General features: G+C 39.7%; 2 protein-coding genes across 11 annotated transcripts in view; one reads left to right on the top strand and one right to left on the bottom strand.

Annotated features, from left to right (window-relative positions):
* Positions 1-6,880, bottom strand: part of GTF3C1 (general transcription factor IIIC subunit 1) — a 44,330-nt gene extending 37,450 nt beyond the window's left edge. For all 3 annotated transcript variants that reach the window (XM_030002498.2, XM_030002499.2, XM_030002500.2), the window contains exons 1-6: positions 6,638-6,880; positions 5,735-5,944; positions 5,383-5,559; positions 4,109-4,252; positions 3,429-3,525; positions 2,805-2,928 (exon numbers count right to left, since the gene is read on the bottom strand). In XM_030002498.2, coding sequence (XP_029858358.1) covers positions 2,805-2,928; positions 3,429-3,525; positions 4,109-4,252; positions 5,383-5,559; positions 5,735-5,944; positions 6,638-6,858 — 973 coding nt within the window. In that variant the 5' untranslated portion in view covers positions 6,859-6,880. The remainder of the gene's footprint in view (positions 1-2,804; positions 2,929-3,428; positions 3,526-4,108; positions 4,253-5,382; positions 5,560-5,734; positions 5,945-6,637) is intronic.
* Positions 6,881-6,932: 52 nt separating this feature from the next.
* Positions 6,933-22,496, top strand: part of KATNIP (katanin interacting protein) — a 64,607-nt gene continuing 49,043 nt past the window's right edge. For 2 of the 8 annotated variants that reach the window (XM_030002505.2, XM_030002501.2), the window contains exons 1-7: positions 6,933-7,385; positions 7,825-7,901; positions 9,854-10,023; positions 14,434-14,516; positions 17,791-17,925; positions 19,963-20,224; positions 21,624-21,773. In XM_030002505.2, the coding sequence (XP_029858365.1) occupies positions 7,840-7,901; positions 9,854-10,023; positions 14,434-14,516; positions 17,791-17,925; positions 19,963-20,224; positions 21,624-21,773 (862 nt within the window). In that variant the 5' untranslated portion in view covers positions 6,933-7,385; positions 7,825-7,839. Of the gene's footprint in view, positions 7,386-7,617; positions 7,636-7,824; positions 7,902-9,853; positions 10,024-14,433; positions 14,517-17,790; positions 17,926-19,962; positions 20,225-21,623; positions 21,774-22,496 lie in introns of those variants that run through there. The other 6 variants (XM_041120125.1, XM_041120124.1, XM_030002502.2 and 3 more) reach the window with 6 other exon arrangements.

Here is a 22,496-nt window from a genome sequence, read left to right as displayed (position 1 = left end):
GACCTATTATGGTCAGTGTCATCTAGCTCCTGCTGAACAAGTTAAGTGACCAGTGGTAAACTAGAACTAGGTTACTGTACATTGCCAGCTTATCAAGTTGCAGTGATTCAACAGCTACTGCAGAAGTAGCCAATTCATCCTGCAGCAGTGGGTGGGAACATCTAGAGCCACCTCTACTCCTCTGGTATGGCCCCACTGTGAAAAACACCAGGTGAAAGCTTTAGTTGAAATCATTAAGGTTTCAGCTGATGAATTTTATCTTATGCATGTATACATATATATATATATGATCAGTTACTGAAGCCTAGCTGACATGAAGTTAATCCACAGTAAGTTAACTGTGGGACTGACCTCCAGGCCAGATGGTTCCATTATTTTTCCTCAATCTGAATCCTTTCCCTGCCAGTATCCTAAGATACTGCTTAGGATAGTAATTAAGTGCTGACATTTTGGTAGGGCTGCAGGCACTGTTATCGCATCCTCTGTATTTCTACAGCCCATTAATTTTCACTTGAAGCAGTATTTGAAAAAAAAAAAAACAAAACCCAAACCAAAAACCAAACAACAAAACCAAACCAAACCAATTCCTTTTACTTTAGCTCCTGCTGCCCAATAACATGCTTCCCATAGCAGATGCTCTGGCTTCATCCTCAGCGTGTCCCACATATTTCTATCTGCTTTCCTGCATAACTCCAGAGATTAAACTATCTTGATCTCTGATGAAAATCAGCTATTATTAATTCATCCTAGTTTAATACCTAGTGTTTTTTAAGGCATTTTTGTGGATTTTCAGCTTTTACGTCTGTAAGACGGAATTATCATTCAAGTGAAAGATTCATCAGGTGGCATTACTCATGATAAACTTAAGTAGTAAATGCAGCTGCCATTGTGCCAATCTCTGACAAAACATGAAATATCTACTGCCTTGTGCGTTGCCACCAAGTGTATAAACAGACTTGTATTTTCTTGTCTTCTAAGTAAATACTTTAATTGGAAGTTAGATGTTTTTACTACTGATTATAAACTCTATCTTTTAGGAATACTATCTAGTCTTCCGGGTTTTATTTGCAAGCATCTTCAGCTCATTAGAACATCTCTGAAACTTAAATCATTATGAGAAAGTATAAACAAATATAACCTGGTGCAATACTACTGAAAGACAGTGTAAGAGAGAATCTAGGTTTTTGTCAATGACAATGCTAAACAGTGTGACTAAAGGTACCGCGGTCATACAAGCCACTGTATGTTGAGTCACTTGCTCAAACCAGAAGTACATTACCTATGTACAATACATATTTTGTAAAAATTTCATTATAATTTTCCCCATATATTTTATTGTATACTGATCTATTCTAGAATATTTTTTGAGGATCTCCACTGCCTTCCTGAAACTGTGAACTTAAATGAATTCTCCTGTGTAAAACTCCCTCTGACATTCTTATGGAAAGGAGGTAGACCTGTGTATTTCATCACAAATGAACTCGTTCAATCAATCCCTTATTTATTCAGTACAGTGTGGGAGATTTCTCTCTGAACCATATTAGATGCTGTACCTACTTTTGGCCTACTTTGACCTACTTTGTTCGTAATACAATTTCCCAACAGAGAGATTTCCTTCCCCCAGACTTAAAAGATTTGAAGGAATTTGTTGTCTTATCAAAAGCCTTAATCCAACTCCATGTAACCGGCATTCACTTCTGTCTTCTCAAAGTTCTCACATTTTTATTGGCTCTTTCACTTCTTCCTTTATGATCACTCCTATTTGCAAAGACTATATAATTTAGAATGTTTAGTTCATATCAGATTTAATTTTTTTTTTATTTTTTTCACAAACAGTTCACCACACCTCTGAAAAACACACTTAATCTTTAAGAACTATTTTCTTTTTAACCCTTGCAAATCTGCCTCTTAGGATTTTCTGTGATTAAAGATTTGGTTTAGATTTCCTTAAGCAATTGCATTAATTCCATTGGTGATACTATCCTTCCTCATACTTTCTAGTATTACTTCTATGTAGGTTTTTTTTCCCCACGCAAGTTTTATCTTCATCTTTTTCTGAGAGCAGTTACTTTAGTTTGTCCCCTTTCTTCATGCAGTTCTGCTCTTCTTTGTCTTTCCACTACACGTTTGGAAGTTATCAGCAATTCTTGCAAACCTATTAAACTTGAATTCAAAGCTGGTTATGCATTAAACTATCCCTCAGTAGACTATTGCTTTTTTGAATAGTAGTTGTTGGCTATCTTGCTTACTTCAAGAATTCCAAGGTAGTGCTGTAGAAGCTTATTTTCATAATTTGATATGAAACTTTCCAAAGAAACTTTGCATTCTCATCACTTTCAGCAAAGTCATAATTTCAGCAAAAGCCATAATTTCAGCAAAAGCCATAACTAAGATGGTCTGTTTCTTTAGCTTATTTTGTAATGGTCTTTTTTGTTTTATGTAACTTCTTCTGTATTTCTTTGTCAAGTTTATTGATTTGTCATTCAACTTCAACCTGAAAGGTCAGCAGACTGCTCTTTGTCCCTACTCTGTATTGGCTTGAGAAGTCTTATTAGGAGTCATAATCTACGGAAACAGCTTACATTGATATACAACAAACTTGCCTGCATCCATTTCTTAAAAGCCTGGAACAAATGCTTAATTCAAGTGGGTTGCAGTGTTCTAGCTTTATTAATACATTTCTCCACATAATTACATAGACAGAATTTCACCTATGCGTCTTTTAATTTAAGATTTGAAGCTTACAGATAGAATGGCATCAATGTAATTACACAAAAAGAAAGCAAAAATACAGTTCTAGTTACCTTTCTTTGTCTTGTAGGGTCCTCCATTGGGGTGTATATCTTGTAATGGGATGGATATTACCTTGGCTAGGCCAGCATTCATCATATATTGATACAGACGTTTGAAAGTTCTCTCACAAAGACCCTAACGTAAAGAGAAATAGCAAACATCATTGTAGTCCAAAGGTCTTGTCTGTAGGTGATTAGTATCAAAGACAGACATTCATACTGCCTGTTCTTAGAACACAGTATTTTGGAGTAGGATATCACAGAAGGATCTTAAAAGCCTGCTAGTGCAGACAAAGCAAAGACAGGCAAAGCATGAGATGCTTCTGGAGTGTGTTCTATCTCTCCAACTCTACCGTCCAAACAAGCAGCAAGAACCAGCAGCAGCATTGTGCAAGTAAGAATTGCATGATGATATCCACTGACAAAACTTTTCTAAAACTGTGGATCAAATAGAACTCCTTCCTTATGACAAACAGCAACAGTAGCTTGATCTAGTAGGTTTTTAAGATCCTTCTGTTGACATCCTACCCCAAAATTTTGTGCAACTTTAAAAAACAGGCAATATGAATGACTGCCTTTGATACTAATCATCTAGATTCTACGTGAGTGAGAATTTAACAGAGTAGTTAATCTCACCAATTCTTCCCTCAAGTTTCCTAATGTTTCCATCTGGTTTGAACGAGCACTTAGCATACTTGAGAGCTTCTCCATCAGAATATCATATTTGCTCCTCCTAACCAAGAAAAGAAAATTATTTTACAGGTAACCATGCATATAGCTTTACAAACATGAGTTGTACCTTTACAAAATGTCAGTCACTAGAGAAAGTATGCTGAAGTGTTCTCAGATTGTTTTAGGAATTACAGTTTTCTTTTCCTTCTCTGAATAGCATATGACAGAATTTGTCATTAAGAAGAGACCCCATCCGAGGGAACAGTGAGTAAGCCCAGGCTGTTACTTCATTGGCAAGCCACAGAAGCACAAGTTCTAATCATAAACAAGATCAGAAAACAAAAAAATCTATTAGAAATGTGTTTGAAGTGAGAACACTCAAAATTAACAGAATTATTAGTGCTACAATAAGAAGAGTTAGGCTTATCTAGGCAGGTGACAGGCACCAGCATACCCTATTGTTTAGCACTCCGAGAGAAGTAAGTTTTAAACTGTCCGGCATTTGGAAGAGGAGTTAATAAAGAAATTGAGAAAAGTCAATACCAGGAAACTTTGATGATTCTGTGACAAGAGAGCAAACTTTCATCATAGTAAAAGCTCACAGTCTACCCAGGAGATATTTAAAACATCTGAGTGGCACATACCTATCAACATGAAAGCGAGTCAGAAGTAGAAGAATTGAGTGTTGCTGTGCTCCACTTGGTAGTCTTATGACATGGGACTGCATTGTTATGAGACCATTTCTGTCCAATACTCTTCGGTGATAATGAATTTTTCCAGCATCCACTCTAAAGAGAAGATATCTATAGGCATAGGAACTTCTGCAACTAAATTCTAATTATCCAATATCCCAAAACACTTTACCTAAATTACCTATGGTCTTAGTGACGTTATGTTAATTTTCAAAGCGACAATCTCAAAATTAGGAAGTGCCAAAATTAAGGTAACCTGTGAAATTGATTTTCATAGTTAATCCAATTAAACAGAGAAATACGTCTGATTTTAACCTACGGTCTCCATGCACAATCACAGTGTCATGACATGGTTTAATGAGACAACGGAACCAATATTGTATCCCCATGCCCTCTTTCTCCATCCTCTCTTTCTAACTCCTAGCTACACTACAATTACTGTTCCCCTTGTAATAGCTCTGGTATTCATCTCACTCCTTGATGAGCTGACTCAGGCCACTGAACTGACAGAAAAGTATCCACAAAAGATTTCCCCTCCGCCTCCATCATCTTAGTTACCTAAAAGAGCTTCCTAAGTGGCAAAAACCAAATCCAGTGTGGTTTGCAAGCTACGTATGCTTAATCTCCTAAAAGCAGTGAATCCTTAACAACAATGCTAATATTCTCCAGCACTGCAATACAAATCCAGAAGTTCCCTAAGAGGCTGTGTAATGCTCCTCCATCAACAAAATACATGGTCTAGTTTGGGAGCTGGTAAGTCAGGCTCCCATTCAGGTCATATAGAGGAAGGTGTCACACAGGCCAAATGCTGGGGACAAAAGGTGGGCATCCAAGAATCTCTTCTGAACTTTGGCAGGGTAAGATGCTTACTCAGCAGTTTAGAAAAGGAAATTAAAATCATCATTCCATCCCAAATTTGAGGAAAAAGTGATTTAGAGAAAGCAAGAACTTCTACAACTTAGAAACTTGTGTATCAACCCAACAGACAATCTCTGGTTCCATGAGAAAATATCAGGAAGTATAATGAACTCAAGGAAGAGACCACTATACTTCTAGCAATACAGGCTCCAAGAACCAAGTGCTCCTGGTAGTAAGGATGAGATGCTACCAATACAGATATGAATTTAAATAAATACACAGAAATTCTGAAGCGGACAGAACTTTATAAATAACCAGTGGAAACTTATTAGCTTTGATTTAATTCATACAGCAAGATACAAACTTACTTGAAAGCCCCACTGTGAAGGTCCCTCTGAAGCTCTCCTTGCCATCTAGCACGACCTAAACGCTCCAATATACAGTAGGAGAAGTCAGGGAGTTTTAAGTCAGGGTCCCCCTCCCAACCTATTAAAGCTCTGTAACGTTGGTCCTGGGAAGCAACAATGACTAGTTTCTCTCCCCATCTAAGAAACAGAAGGGAAAGTAATAAATTATTATTAGTTTCATAGAAACAGAGAGATCAATTGCTTTTCCCCCACAAACACCATTCTTGATATAATCTGCACAAACTGGGTGAGGACTAAATTTTAAGACTTAAGTTAAAAATCTTTTAATGTCAGATATAAGGATTTCACTCACTTTTCAACAGCTTCTGTGTAAGTATAACAAGGCTGCAAATCCTTCCTCCTTATTTGATCAGTGATATCTACTCTCTCTTTAAAATACTGGCAGGAACCTTGTATGCCATCTTTATTATCCAAAATCATGTGGACAGGATAAATATCATCTGAAGGAACAGGATCTCTTTTGGTTTCCAGTATTCCCGTTTCAAGGTCTATTTCCTCATATCTGAAATAAAAGCAGAGCACCAACATTTAACCAAGCAAGGGGAATTTGGAACTGAACTATAAGATTGTCACAAACAATGCTGATACCTCTATGAAGTATCTTGGAAAAATGAGACCCTTTTGAAACCTCAAAACTGGAAAAACACAAAAAGCAGAGCTGCACTCCTCGAGTATGACCAAACCTTATCAGCATGCAGAGCATATGAGGCAGGAGGAGGGGCATACATATTTGATCTTCAAAAATTCAAGGATATTGAAGTGGTGGGAATAAAAGAAACATATACAGATACTAGTTTACAGAAAAGGAAAACAGCAGGTACATCCACCCTGATCAACCGGGACGTATAAATTCAGCTTGTACCTAAGCGGTAAACAGTTACTAGAAGGGAAGCCTAGCCAGGACTCCTATACAGGTCTCCTAAATAGCCGTGGGGCTTCAAAACCCCACTCCGCCTTGCCTGCCGCCACCCGGCTCCCTAAGTAGCAAAGCCTGCACGGCTCCAGAGAAGAGGCAGAGGCGGCGGCTGGAGAACCAGGCCCGAGTTATCCCCGGCAGCGGAGCAAGCCCTCCCCCAGCGTCCTGCGGGGTGCCCGGCCCGGCGGGAAGGGGAAAGCGCGGCGGCCCGAGAGAGAGAGAGGGAGCGGCTCGGCTCGGCGGGCCGGGGAGCGCCGTCCCCGCCGGGGCCGCCCTCACCGGTCGTGCAGGCGGAGCGGCGGGCGCGCCCGCGGCAGCAGGTAGAAGCTGATGTCGGGCTGGGCGCTGAGCGCGGCCCAGAGGAGCTGCTGCGTGGCGGGCTCCAGCGGCAGCGGAAAGGGCGGCGAGCGGGCGCCCAGGCGGTGCCACAGCGCGGCCGGCGTGACGCCGTCCAGCCCCTCCAGGGCCACCTCGTCCAGCAGCGCCCACAGCGCCTCCATTCCCGCCGCCGCTTCCGGCGCCGGGCCGGCGCGCCGGAAGTGAGGTCACCGGCGCGGCGGTAACCAAGGAAACGCACAAACAGGGCAGCGGCGGCGCGGCCCGGCCCGGCCCGTGCTCGCCGCGGTCCCCGCCGAGCTGTTGCGGGGTCTCCGGCCGGCGGCGGCGGCCCTGCCCCCGGGTTTCTTCTGGGCCCGGAGCCTGCCGGCGCAGCGGAGGCACGGCGCAGGGTGGGGCGGGCCCGGGGCCCTGCTCTGTCGTTCGGGAGAGCCGTCGGTTCAGCCCCGACGCTCCGTTACCTCAGCGAGGGCGCGGGAAGGGGCGGTATTTTAGCAGAGATACGCTGCAGTCGGCAGGAGGCAAAATATGGGGTTTCTTTTTTTCGGCGCAGAACTAAATTAAACGTTTTGGTAGCAAGTTTAAACTTCTGGGTGTATAAGAAGGCACCCTACCACAACTTGCAGCCGCAACTCTGGGATACTTGGTGGGAATTGCTGGAAAAGTTCGTATTTCCTGAAAGGCAAGCAAGGTAAAATCTTGAATTAAACACTTTAAATGTATACAGCCTCTGCAGTGAATAAGTTCCAGAATTAACGGACCTCATGAGCAGTAGCAGGTCAGGAAAATCATCCCACAGTTGGGCTTTGGACGTGGCCCTTTCAGCTTGTGACCCAGAATTGACTTGCTCGTCAGTTCTTGGATAGTAAACTCATCATAGTATATGCCTTCCATTTTTAGTATTTTTAGGCTCTTCAGCAGAGTGTGAAGGGTTCTGAAAAGTAGGTAGAACAAGTAACCTTTCCGCTGTTCTTAGGAACTTTATGTACTACACTGACAGTTTTATGCTTTTTTGAAGGAGGAACTTTTTTCAGTTTATAACATTCTTGTCTATTGAGAGTGAAAAAGCAGTAGTACTCTATAATAAATCATTTCTATACTTCAGTGTGACAATTATTTTCTCATTTCAGCTTTATATTAGGGACATGGTGACTGACTTTGATGAAAAACATGATGAATACTTAATATCCCTTCAGCAGAGAAACCGGTAAGATACAGAATTGTTACCACCATTGAGTATGTAATATCTGTCGGGTACTATCTAATATAGTAGCTAAGATCTGCAGTTGTGAATATTAGTTTAAAATGTTGGGTTTTGAACTTGTAATGCAAGATCTGACTTGCTGTGTCTTAAAGCATTCAGGTGATTCTCTTTTCTTCCCTTGGTTTGCTAAGTACATCAAAGTTCTTATTTCTAGAGGAGATCACAATATTTCTACAGCATACGTTAAAATATAGATAAATTATTAATAAATTAGTTACCATTTCCATGGCTTACAGGGAAGATTTTTGTTTATAGAGCAAGAGGTTCTAGATTCAGAAGTAATTGGCAGCTCACACTGTGTGAGGATGTTGTTATGAGGCAAGGTTTTTATGTTGTCAGAAATACAGAAAAATTCATGCAAAAGTTGCAAAAGTTAAGCGTGCAAAGTCAGGTTCTGCTAAGGTCGGAGATAAGGACATCTAGGTTGCTTTTGCAAACTTCAGTATCTTTCAGACAAGTTTAAAACCTTTCTTTTAATCTTTGTTCATACGAACCTTCCTGTCATTGTACCCTAGACAGATGAATTTCACAGGTAAATTCAGAAGGGTCTACAGAACTTTCTTGCTGGATTCCCTCCTTTACCACAAGCCATAAGATTTTTACTCAAATTCTGTAACAAACTGAATGGGTTGGTGAAAAGACCAAAAAAAACTACAAAAGCCGCAATTATGTTAGAAGAACAGCCAATTTTTGTGAACACGGGTTTCTTTCGTATATAGTCTCCTAAAGCAGTTTTAGAAAAGGATAAAAAGAAATTATTTAATGATTGAAACAACTTGCATCCTTATTATCAGAGCTCTAATTCCAAATTTTGGTGGAAACAAATGCCACTGAATTACAACATGACAAGCAGGTGGCAACTGTACCTTGCAGAAGAGGCATGCTGGATGCATTCAGGTACTGGACATAACTGGCAGTTTTGGATAGCAGGGGCTGCAGAATAGCCTGTGTGGGAACAGGTCAGGTTCTGCCCTGGGCCAGTCACAGCCAGTTCCTGCTGGATGCAAAACTAACAGAAACGGCCCATTGTGTGCCAAAACATCACCTGTCAGAGTAGCCTGGGGTGGATTTAAGAGAGTGGTGGCTGCAGGGGGGGTGGGGGTGCTCCTGTGGAGGCATGCTGCCTAGGAGGACTGCTGGCCACAGGGCTGGGGACATGCTCTTGGAAAAAGGTGACTCGTGTCAGAACAGATACACCCTGGGGGACTTTGGCCTGTGGATTGACCCACCTTGCAGTCAGAGGGGAAACCAGGAAGCTGTGTGCAGAGGCAGGCACAAATTGTCACCCACGTGACCCCAACTTCCTGGCCTGCATGTCGCCTCACTGAAGGAATTAGGACAGATCGAGTGTAACCCATGGTGAAAGGAGGAAAGATGAGACTTGGAAGAGGGAGGGGTAGGTTTCACTGAAACTGAGCCTGGGGAAGGGTGTTTTTTTAATATTATTTTAACCAGACTTTAATTTTCTGGTATATCTAACTGCACTATTGACTGGGGGCTTTCCCCCTCAAATTTCAAACACAAATAATCTTTTTTTTTCTTGAAAAGAGCTCAACCATTTTTAAGCTTTTTGAAATTCTAAGTAAAAATCTTGAAAATTCTCAAGAAGAAAGGTTAAATATACTAAATACCAAATGGAAAAAATAATGTGAAATGAGAAACAACATGGAAAAAATCTCAGAAGGGAGAGGCTTGGTCAAACTTCATATGTCACAGTGTGTGGGTACTCATACAAGCATTACAGAACAGGTCCTGGAAGCTATATTCTGAAATTGTTATTTGAACTATGAACACATTTTTCATTTGTGTGACATTGTGTGTTTTTGTGTTTATTGCTAATCTGACTATCTGTATATGCACTGCATCAGGATGAATTACTATCCTTTCTACTTCAGGCTACTGGGACGTTTGAAAAGAAAGGATCCTATACAAATCAAACTGGAGCAGTTAGAACAAGGATTTTCTCTGTATCTGAACGGAGCTAATTCAGAGCTGAGAAATTACCGCAGAAAAATCAACTCACATGGCTACCTTAAAAATGAGACAAAGACCACCAGGGCAAATGGTGAGTTATGTGAGAGTTTTACAGAGATTGCAGTCTAGAACTATTTTAAACATTACTCATCAGAGCTGTAATTCAGTCAGTGAGGTTACTGGTCAGGCTATGCTAAAGAGACAGCAGCATTTGAGCTTGGTGGAATGAAATTCCATGAGACTCTTTCATCAGGGTACTTAAGCTGGTTGTATGTTAACGGTCTCTGCAACACGCTATCAATTTCTCAGTTGATCCCTGACTAATTCCAAAATTTAACTTCCCCGCCTCTCCATTTGTTAAACAGTAATAACTAAAACTAGAAGATTAGAAATGTATATAAATTGTCAGTGTAAAATAATGGTATACCTTTGTCTGATACGTAACACTGTTAATAGGCTTTAAAAGCTGATGGACTTCAATGTTATCTAAGTCCAGTGTCCTGTAGACAAATGACATTTGATGACATAGACTATAATCATATTAAACCCAGTAATAGCTGCATTAAGATCATAAATTATGTTTAAGCTATAGTAGTAGACTTAAAAAGACAGCTAATCTTTATTTAAATATTTGAAGTAAAGAAAATCTACCATTTTCTGCCAGTGATTAGCTGGCTTTATTTAAAAATGTGTATTTTGTTTCTAATTTAAGCCTGTCTGTCATGGAAAGCAATGTAGTGACAGGAATAATTTTGCATATATGAAGGTATAAAGTGTGAGCTTACTGGCCTTCTAATCTATTTAGCATAATTAAAATAAAGTTGATTTCACTAAATCCCTCTATAAAGCAGTTTACCAACCTTAGTCTGTTATTGTCACGCTTGCTAGAACCTGTCTATCTCAGAGTGTATTTTTTTAATCTGTTGCTGTGTAGGTAGTCTCTGCTTAAGCTTTATTTTCGCCTAAAAATGAAGACAAAGAGTTTAAAAAGTTACTTAATATGATAATTTATTATGATTGAAAGTTTATTAATCTCAACAATACTAGAAACTAACTTTTCTTTCAGTAACTGTTCTAACTATGACTCTAACCTCGATCTCTTTTTTCCTTTGTTTTCCCGCTATACTGGGTACATACTATTTGTTTTCAAGTTTAAGTGCATTCAGGCTTAGCTGTCTGCTATATAATTTCTTGCAGGTTATACAGGATGGTGATGGGGAATCAACTAGTCACCTAGTTTCACTATTCTATATGAAAGTGAAAACTTGTGTGTAATGATGCAAAAAAGTCCATGTTCTTGGATATTGGAAAACAAAGGAAATTGTGTGCTCTGTCACACTGGGACGATATACCTTTAGGTAGCTAAAGAGGGCGTAAAACAACATCTTTGACTTTTTGGTCCAAAAATTATGCAGGGATATTGTGGCAGCAGCTGTAATAGAACTCTGTCAAGAGAAATTTCCTCTTAAAGTTCTGCTGTGCAGCTGTTATATCTAAGCTTAACCAAAGTTGTTTGGTTTTATGGTCGCTTAATGCCATTTGATTCAGTTAAGGTAAAATACTTCAGCTTGTCTTAGGGATCTTTAAAGACTTCAGTGGGAGTCTCTGTTCCTTTCCTCAACTCCATCAACTTGGAGACAGTAGCATTATCTCTGCAGAAGAGAACTCAGTGTTTTGCTGTTTCTTAGCTATCCGATGTTGTTATTTTAAACACGTGTAGCTGCAGTGAAAGATATCAACTGAATCATCATCCTGTCATTTTTCTTCTTCCATTTGATTTTGCCACTAGAGTCCAGAGTGGGAGTCACTGGTGATCTGTTTAAGCTTCTTGCCTGAGGGTAGTACCTTAGCAATTTTGTGGTCTGTTTAATTTCTAGGCATTTCTTCTCAATGATTGAATATGATTTTACTTACAGAAATGATTTCTAGCTGAGATACAGCACTGAGTTTTCTTCCCTATCCATCTCCCATGAGAGTTATTGCATCCTTTATTACTTCTAAAGCATCCATCTATAGGACTAGTCTTCGCTGAAACATTATTAGGGGTGTGTGATACTTAATAACACAGAATGGACACAAATCCCTCTTTGTTGTTCCTGAAAATGTCATCATAAATCTATGTGTCTGGACTATTTTCTTTGTCTGTGTTCCCTAGGAGTAATTCATGATAATAGTGATTGATAAACTTCTTACACTTAGGCTTGGTAAATGAATTAAAGTAAATGATGGGCTTATAAGGTAGTGAAGGTGGTCTCTAGGTATGCTGTCATTTCTTTGGGTGTTTAACCCAGACATAGTTTCACAACCATGTATGTACTTCCAGTGAATGTCGGCGTGGTCACAAAGATGTGCCTTAAGGGTCGCATGGGGTCTCATTTGATTATGACTAATATTTTGATGATGTACTACTTGGTTCTTGGCTACTAGAATAGGCACTGTCAGCTCAGGCCTCCAAGGGAGTGACAGCAGGGGACCTATTTTGTGTGATGAAACAGGTAGTGGTTGGTATTCGCATCCCATCCATCCCATGAAAAGGATATTTTTGTTCTAAAGTAACGTTTCTAGCACAGATGACTAGCTCAGCTGCATCAGCTTTTGCCTGGGATTTAAATTACTGTTTTTCCTGGTTTAGAGAGACCTGGTCACAATCCATCACAAAATACTCAAACAATTCTGAGAAGCAAATACTCAGTAGAGGCAGAATGAGTCCTACCCTGTCCCCTTTTCCTACTTACAATTGTAGCGTACATGAGTGGCCTTCTGGGCAGTTGCTTAGAAGAGATGGATTGCTTAGGAAGTGAAAGATGGTTCTAATTCTGTCCCAAAGCAGTGACTGAATCAGACCATGCTTCTAGCATTGTAATCTCAGGACAGTTCACTCTCAGTGCCAGAAGAGCCTCATTGCAATCAGGACCAATGCTAATGACTGCAAAGTATTTCTGGAGTTACTTAGGAATAGCCTAATGGAGTAGCAGGAGCTCTAGTTGGAAGGGCTGTTTTTCGAACTTGGAGCAGTCCATTCCTTTTCCCCTCTGTTCTTAGTCCTGTTTCAGGCCTAAGAGATAGATTCTTTGTGCTTAAGCAATAGAACAACATCTTGTTCTTCTTGCTCTGTAATTTTATGATCACTCTAAATTGACATAAGCATACACTGTTCCCCTAAGAATGGTCCTTACCCTGTGCCTGTTGTCTCCAATCTGCTTGTACCAGCATTTGTGCAATCTCATGGTGAACCAGATTACATAAGTGACTACAATTAAATGTAATCTTTCTTTTATGTTTTTCCTCCGTTAAAACTTGCCAATATCAATTCTTTGAACAGTTTACTGCACAGGTGCATGCAGGGTTGTCCAACCCAAAAAAGAAAATGTGGTATTGAGAGTTGTAATGAGCAACCCGATCTAATTTTGAAGTAAGCCCTGCTTTGAATGGAAAGTTGGACTAGGTGACCTCCAGAGGTTCCTTCCAAACTAAATCTTTCTGTGATTCTATGACCTTTGTAGGATGACTGCTTCTTTTATTGGTAATGCCAGTTTCTGCTGGCTTAGGGTGACCATTAAATTATGGCTTAAAGAAAAAAGGTTTTGCATCAGCTATTTTTCTCCACTGAGAAGAAATGGAAGCTGTAAATCTGTCTTGGACATAGGAAATAAGATGCCTTTATTTAGGATGCTATTGAGAGTGTTGGTGATGTCCTTGCTCCATTGAGGATGCTGATGTGTCCTGCAAGATGTTTGTCTCTTTGTCTCAGTCAAAGCATCTTCTCAAAAATCCGTTGTTCCAATGTAAGTTGGGACCATTTTCAGCGCAGGAACCCTTAGTTCTCCTTGACCATACACAGAATTTTTGCAGAAGTTCTGGAACCAACTCTTCCTTGCCTTGTAAATGAAGGAAAATGATTGTTTGTCCTTCATTTATGACTTGTACATGAAGAATCCTTCTCTGCACAGTATGTTAAATACCTAATACATTCTGTTTAATCTGCCAATACCTTGTGTTTCCTTAGTTTGAGAGTAAATACACACAATTCCTTTGTAAGCCTGGCATATCACTTGTTGTTCACCAGGACCCTGTCTATTAGAGTCTGCCTTCAGTAGTATGGGTTCTGGGCTTAGCTGGCCTCCTAAGACAGCTTCCTGTGTACCCAGCTAGGAGTCAGAATGATGTGTACCCCTATTCTAGAATATATTTCTATACTTTCGTATCAATGAATGTGGGGCTTCACTTGCTATTAAGCTAATGTATCTTTAAACAATGTATGCTCTTGAATACAGATGAGGATGGCTGTCCCTGAAGAGGTTCAAAACTCCTGCTACTAAGACACAACTAGCCAGTATCTGAAGCAGAATGCCTTTTCAGTTGTTGCTACCATTCACATGTTAAAGACTTACTCTTCTGTCCTCATCTGGGAAAAAACCCCAACTCAAACTAAGGTGTATATTGTCAAATATCATATTTCTATTTTCTGTCTTCTAATTCTTGTCTCTACGTTCTGAAAAAGCAGCCCAGCTAGAAGAGAGTGAATTGCGAGGACGCAACACACAGACTGCACCAAGCAAAATACAACGCAGAGGTTGGCTTCAGGTAAGAAACAGTTTGAAAGAATGCATCTTTGAACCAGTTCTTAGATCATAAATAATTTTAGGGGAAATTGGTTGCAACTAGTAGATAGTGGGCAGTTGGGACTCTCGTAGAATCTGTCTTGGTTTGGTCTCGATTCTGAGTGACAATGCTAAATGATACCCTGACCAGTTTTGTATCTACTTTGAAGCCTAAAGAGGAAAATTTCATTGGATGTCACTGAAACCAGACCCTTTCATCACAGAAACTTTTGTAGCCTTGACATGATTGGCTCAATCTGTCCTCCAGCAGAATAGCAGTTGCTTGACATCTCTGATGGCAAGCCTAGAGAGCTTATCTGGTGCAAAGGATGGAGAATCTCATTTTGGACATACATCCCTGCCTGTCACTGCTGTTATCCACCCTGCAGTAATATTAAGGGACACAGAGGTGTAATTTGCATAGCTTGAGTTGTAATTTGTGACAGATTCTTGTAGATCAGAAGAGAGAAAAATGCATATAGATAATAAAAATACCCTGCCTATACGAAATTTGGAGCCATTAGCTACATAGTTGTTGGTTCACTGAAGAAACCTCAATGGTCTTTTTTTCTTTTGGCCTAAAGAAGGATTTGACTTAACCTGTCCAGGAGTGTGAGTTAATTAACAGAACAAATGTGAATTCTGAACAACTGAGACATGTCACCCAAATAATTACCCTATGTGATTAGCCAATTGCCCTGGCTGGATGTCCAGTCCATGCTTGAGTGATGGGGTATCAGGGATCTGTGTCACTGTGGATCAAGTGTTCATGTCATGCAGGTTTTCTTTTCTTTCAGCAAATATTGCACATTCAGGTTTTAAGGCTGCATTACTTTATTTATCACCCTTACTGCTTAGTTGAATTCATTTTTTCAGCTGCTATTTCTCAGTAGATCGTTGCTTACATACTGGCCTGTCGGAACTTGTTTGCTAAATTTGCCAAATGTGTGGCTAGTCATAACCTACGTCATTCTGATCACAAGAGCCAAATGAAGAAGGAGGTGTATCTCCTCTGACTTGACTGGAAAGTTAGCCAAATATAGGTAGCTATACTAAAAACTAGCTACTACTTGAGACTAGCTTAGAATGATACCTTAAGTCTTTTATCCAATTGGATGGGAGGATAGCAGAGTTATAGTATCTTAATGAACAACTGGAATTATTTAGCTAAGGAAATGTGCAACCATTGAGTAAGATGCAGGTTGTGCCACACAGCAGTTTACTTTCCCAGTAATTTTCCCTGTGGGTTTTTTGGATAGCTAGAGGAACTAGCAATTCATGTTCAAAACTGTCAAACTTAGGCTGTCCTAAGGTATGCTATGAGGTGGGACGATAGACTTACTGAAAGAACACATTCTATCAAAAGCCAGGTTGCCTTAGGATATTCTCTCTGGGACATCTCTGCTCCTGGCACTTACAAAATGGTAGAGGAGTGTATGAACACCAGGTAACTAAGTGTAATATCATTGCACAGATTTCTGGATCACGTTACCTTTAATAAAACAGTGCTCTTCCCATCATACACTTATGAGACTTCCCCCTATGGAATATGTCTGCACCAGAGTTCAAAAGTAGGGAGAAAAAGTTACTTACAGATAACTTTGTTCCTTGAGAGAGGTATATGCACTTCCTGCTTTCTCTTTTGTCATCTTTTGGAGTACTGAAATTCTGTGGTATGAAAAGATGAGTTTCTCAAATCTTCTGCCCCTCTTTAACCATGCTTGAGTAACTGACAGTGTGCATGTTTTGACTGCATCCCAGTTACGAAGCAAAACAAATTTGTTTGGACCACTTTCACAGCCATGTCTGACATTTACAAAGGCAAAGAAATCTTTGTGCTTGAATACTTATGGCATAACATTTCCCTCTCATTATACTATACACAAAAGTAATAAATCTTCAAAAAATTGCTGTTACTTCAAGTAGTCATTTTCATACATAGATGTTACAGAATCACAGAATTATTGTGGTTGAAAGGGAACACTTGAGATCATCTAGTCCAATCCCTGTGCTCAAGCAGGGGCAGCTAGAGCAGCTTGCCCAGGACTGCGTCCAGTCAGGTTTAGAATATGCTACAGATGGAGACTCCTCAACCTCTCCAGGAAACCTGTTCCAGTGTTTGATCACCCTCACAGTAAATTTTTTTCTTCTCTTTGGATGGAATTTCATGGTTTCTTTAATTTGTGTTCATTGCCTCTTGTCCTGTCAATGAGCAGATACCTGTCAGGTATTTATACACATTGATGACATCCCCAGGCTGAAGAGTCCCAGCTCTCTCAGCATCTCCAGCAGAGCACCTTTGCTTGTTCACTCCTCAATCCCATGTGCACTCTAGAAATTTCCTAGATTGCTTGAGCCCTGCTGTGTTGTCTTTCCAGCAGATACCAGGTTTGATAAAGCACCCCATGAGGACAAGGGTCTTTGAACTTGCGTATTCTTCCATTTTTTTTGAGGAAGGCCTCATCTACTTCTTCCTGATCAGGAGGTCTATAGAAGATACCCACTATAACATCATCCATGCTGGTCTGCCTGCTAGTCTTGACTCAGAAGCTCTTGACTGGACCCTGACCTGTTCCTTGCAGAGGTCCATACATTCCAGCTCTCTCTCACATAAAGGATGACAATTCCTTCTCACTTTCTCAGCCTGTCTTTCTTCAAGAGCCTATGCCTGTATCCATCCATTGCAGCATCCCATCGTATCTCTATGATCCCAGTGAGGTCATAGCCCTGTAACCAGATACAAGTTTCTAACTCCTCCTGTTTGTTCCCCATATGTTTGTTCTCCATTAGTGTAGATGCATTTCAGAGAGGCAGCCAAGCATGCTGATTCCCCTGAAGAGGCTCGAGAACTTTCTCCGTAAGGTTGTTCCGCCAGCACTTCTTCACATGCCCGTGCTTTAAGTGATTCCACTTCAGCTATTTTGTTGATTGCTATGTCCCTACACCTATTGTTTTTTCACTTACCTGGTGAGGTGAGGGGGTGAATGCCAGTGGGCACTCACTTTGGTGGCAAACACATAACGTGTGCTGGGCCTGACCCACTCTGGGGATAGCAGCAGCAGGTGGGGAGTTTGACTAGGGCAATTAAACCATAACACAGGGGCCCAAAGGTGAGCTCGGGGAGGACAGAAACCTATAGAACAGAGAGGAAAAGTGTTGCTTGATCTAGATATTGTTATGTAAATGTGATGATTATTCTTTTTGTACTGCTGATAGCACAAAAGATGTCTAATTTCTCTGAATACTTCTTTTAACAGAAAACTGTGGAGATTAAAACAGAAAGGGGGGCTAAACTCTGCATTAAACCTCCTCTTGAGTACTCTGAGGATTTTGAACCTTATGAAAGCTTGAGTGTGGAGACAAATGGCGATGATCCTCTCTGTTACTCCCAGGTACAATTGGCAGTTGCCTTCTATTGTTCATGGTAGTGTCAATTGAAATGTGAATGGGCCCAGGTATCAGTCTTGAGTAGAGCATGCAAACCCAGTATATAGTATGTCTTTCACTAGGTGATTTCGCATTGATGAGATGTGACAGAAAGAAGGAAAAAATGAAAAGAAAAAGTAAAACTACTTTGAAAATCTAATCTCAGTCAACAATGCTATAACATGTTAAGTCCTAATTTAAAGAGGTAGAATATTGTCTCTGTTGGATAAAGCCAAGGTATTTCACGCAGGGAGACTATTTCAGTTCACTAATGGTTGTCCACATGAATGTCACTCTTGGCTGCCAGGTTAGAGAAAGCTTAAACAACCACTTTTTCTGGGTTTAGGTTAGTTTTTGAATAATCATGCTAACATTGTGGCATGTCATTGTTTTATCTAACAGAAGTCAGAGTAAAGTTTTAAAAATATTATAATCAATACAGTTGCTTTCCATCAAGGGTTGCTATTGTATTGATTCTGTTGTTTGACAGTTCAGCCTTCCATTTGGTTACTAATTGCAGTTTGTTCTAGCACACTTCACAAATGTCCTGTCCTTAAAAAAAAAAGAATAAATGAACAAAAATTTATGAATGTTTTTCTGCCTAACCAAGTAATTACATCAATAAAGTTTTTCTGGGTCGTGGAGTAGCATCTATATATGAAACTGTCTACAGATCTTACCACTGACATCAGACAAACTTCCCAAGCATGTTTTCCTAGCTTGCATCTTCCTACCTTTCCTATATTGCTTTTGAGCTTATGATTTTTTTGCTCTACAAATCAGTAACTTGTTTACAGTGATGGATGTTTATAATCATTTGTGTGTAAGTAGTAAGCTAATAATTTTAAACCAAAACCCCACTTTTCTTTGTATTCCAGATGGAAATGCTTTTGGTTTTCCTGAAGCTATAATGTATTTTCTTGAACGTCTTGTTACAATGCAGATGTCATGAGGTTTCAAACTAAAAGAAAGCCTGTACAATTCCCTGTCAAATAAGTAGAAATATTAGTCTTGACTGTCATAAAGACACGCTCAATATCAAGCCTCAGGTTGCTTATAGACCCTCTTTGAACTTAAGTTTGCCTGCTCTTTGTAATATGTTTCTGTCAACATGGATTTCCTAACAAGTGTAATCTGTAGCAGAAAAGCAGCTTGAAGCTTTCATTGCAAACTGAACATACACTGCCACAGTTCATTTGTACCTAAGATAGCTTCAGGTTTTCATTTTGCTCATACAGTTTGCTTACCTATACTTATCTCAAAACTCTAATACCAACAAACTAGGAAAAAAAAGTATTTAAGATATGCATGTTTTTTCCTTTTGCATTCATAAAAACACAAGGCTCTGCAGCATCATCTATGCTCTTTGTGGCATATGCTGAGAGAGGCAGGGCAGTTCTTTCCACAGTAAGTTTCAAAATAGATTAATTTTTGCATAAAATCCTGTTATAGGTTGTCCACTTAAAAAAATCTGCGCAAACCGGAAGCTTAGTCCATTAGACCAGAACTCCTTTCTACTGTTTTTTTGAAGTACAGATGTGTACAAGACAGCACTATTATCTATCCAATTGCTTATAAAGAGATTGCTATTACATTAGCTTTGCAGTCTTATGAAGGCATTTGGAAAATCTGGATTGCAGCTAGTCTTCAAATAGCAAACCAAAAGATACGGTAATCTAACTGTGTGAGGCTGGAAAAATATATGCCCTTGCCCTCTCCATTACTTACCTCCTGTTTGTAACACATAAAAATTCCTTGGCCTACAGAACTTTTCTGCAAGGATTCTGATAAGAAGGGCAGGAGTTGTAGGATGACTTTTCTTTACAAGTCCTCATCAGAGGAGTGAAGACACGACATAGGAATGTGAATATTTTTAGTTACATCATGGCTCTGAGTTCATGAGAAGATTTTTCTTTCTCCTAGGGTAGGAAGAGGCAGCCACATTGGTTTATTTTAAAATACATGTTTGAGCTTTTCTGACAAATCTGTTTGAATTGTACCAGACGTTGAGAAGAAGCTTGCAACTCAGTGTAGAAGACAAAAGGATGGAAGAAGACTCTCTTAGTGATGATTATGACTCTGTTGAAGAGGATGTGTTTTCAGAACCATCTCCCACTGAGGAAACAATTACAAGCCTTGGAGCCCTTCAGTTGCATAGTGGTAGATCACTGCAGAAAGAAGCTTCTGAACATCAGGATGCTGGGAGATGCTCTGGCCTTGATTCTGGTGCCCTTACTGTGTTGGAGTTCAACCAGGATCAAAGTAGTAAGTCTCCGTGTATTATACACTACTACAGTACTATAATAATAATAATAATAATAATAATAATAATAATTCTTTGAAAGCATTACTTTTAAAGGAATCGTTACTGGTTAATCATTAATGGTTACTCCATACTCTCAGGATATTTCATGCTCTTCAGCAAACCTGTTGTTTTAATCTCCTGATTTGGGAGACTTGCATCCTCTTACTACTACATTAAGAATTTTTTTGCAAAGACAAAGATATAGCCCTGGTTAATGCACTTGCATCACCAGGCCTAGACACTTGAACTAAGATTGTTTCAGACTGTCTATGAGATTTCTCAAGAGATTATTATTTTTTTAATATATTTTTGAACTGTTTTTGCAGTAATCCAGGCAGCTAAATCTTCCCAGTCTCAACTTCCTCCATTTCACATCCTGGGGGCTGGATACTTGTCATAGCATGTGCTATTCATCCCTGATGAAAGATATATTAATTCAAGAAAGCAAATCTATCTGGCTTTGAGCCCCTTCTTTTTGTCAGATCATCTTCTTTGGAGACCTCAGTGTCCAAACCCAAAACCAGTCACTAGGTCTCAAAGATGTTTAGCTTGTTAAAGGTAGAGAGTTCAGGCAGAAGCCAGACCTTGACCTACGTTCAGTATTTCTCAAAATTCCCTCCCCACTCATTTCAGATACATTCATTGGTTTTGGTTTTTTGTTTGTTTGTTTGTTTGTTGTGGTTTTTTTTTTCTTTTTTTTTCTTTTCCTTATCCATAGTTAATTGCTTAACTTAAAAGGAACAATCTTTGAGTAAATTGAGTAAAGGAGTGTTCCTCTCATTATCATAGAGGTGAGTGGAGTGTGAATGTGGAGAGATGGCAGAAGAAAAGATGGGAACAGAGGGTGGAGCAGCAGTGAGAACAAGATGCTTGGGAGAGTATGTGATTTTTTTTTCCAAAGAGAAATTTCAAAGCTGTGATGCAAACAATGGAGGCATTAATAATTCTCACATAAAAAAGTGAAGACGTACTCTTATGAATTATGCTAGGCAACCCTCTCCCTCTTTGAAACTTGTAAATAAGACAACATTTTAGTCTCTATTTTAAGAATTTATTTTGGTATAACTGTGTTAATAAGTGTAGTGCAGATAAATAACTGGTACTGATGAGATATATTGGTACCTTATAATGATATACTTTATTTCGTTTCACTGAGTCAGTGCGAGCCATACATATGTGCTTCTACATCAATAAAAGAGTATCAATGAAAGGGAGGAAGGATGGAGGTTATCATTTTAACTATGCCAGCATAATTAAAGTGGCAAAATTTTAGCAGTTAAGATCCAATAAGTTTTCCCTGGCTGGCTTCTCCTAAATATCTCTGAAGTTGATTATTTCTGTTCCCTTATTATCTTGCAGAAGTGAAGCCACCACGAGTTCTCTCGGCAAAAAGAAAAGATAATGCTGAAATGTACATTCCTATCAGACCAATTGTGGTAAAAAATAAAATCACTCGGCCACTCTCTGCTGAGTTCTTGCACCAGGAAAGACATGAAAGAATTTGTTCTAGTAAGAAATAAGAATATACAATGTCAATAAGGAGAGTTTTCATGCTTTTCCCCCCTCTGGCTCAGATGTAATTTCAGCACACATCTGTCATTATGTGATTTTTTTTCTTAGCTGTTGTCCTCTTTTTTTTTTTGGTGGGGTTTTCTTCAGGTTTTTTGTTGTTGTTTTTACCACCTTGAGTGTTTTGACTGAGTAAAATTGTGAGAAAGTCCAGAGCCTGTATACCTTAGTCTTCTGTTACATCTTTGCTACCTTCCTTCTCTTTTTGCTTTCACAGCATAAGACTTTTTCCTCTCCCTTCCAGTCCTTGGGCTTGCTCTGTTTCCCACTTTCCTCATGGAGATCTGTTCCCTATGGTATTAACAGAAGTGTGTCTTCTCAAAATCAGCAATTGGCACTTTGGTGGAAGATTTTAACACAATGCATTTATAGCAATAAAAGCATAGTTTTCCACAGCACAGCAAAACTAGTTCTGTTGCTGCTTGGGACTGTACTTGAATTACACAATGAATGCTGCAGATCAGTCTCCAGTGCTGGGTAGATAGGCCAGTATCTAGTACCATACTGAAAGATGTTTTTCCTGGACTGGAGAACACCATTTTGAAGGCACTGCTGCTTATTCTAGAAATCTGCTGCTAAGGTGTGATCTTCACCTGGGCTAAAAAAAAACCCACAACAAAACAACCCCCAAGTCTAGGGGCTGAAATCATGTTATTTCAGCAC

Source organism: Aquila chrysaetos, chromosome 25 (assembly GCF_900496995.4).
Source record: "Aquila chrysaetos chrysaetos chromosome 25, bAquChr1.4, whole genome shotgun sequence".
Classification (NCBI taxonomy): domain Eukaryota; kingdom Metazoa; phylum Chordata; class Aves; order Accipitriformes; family Accipitridae; genus Aquila; species Aquila chrysaetos.
This window is presented reverse-complemented; position numbering and strand designations above follow the sequence as displayed.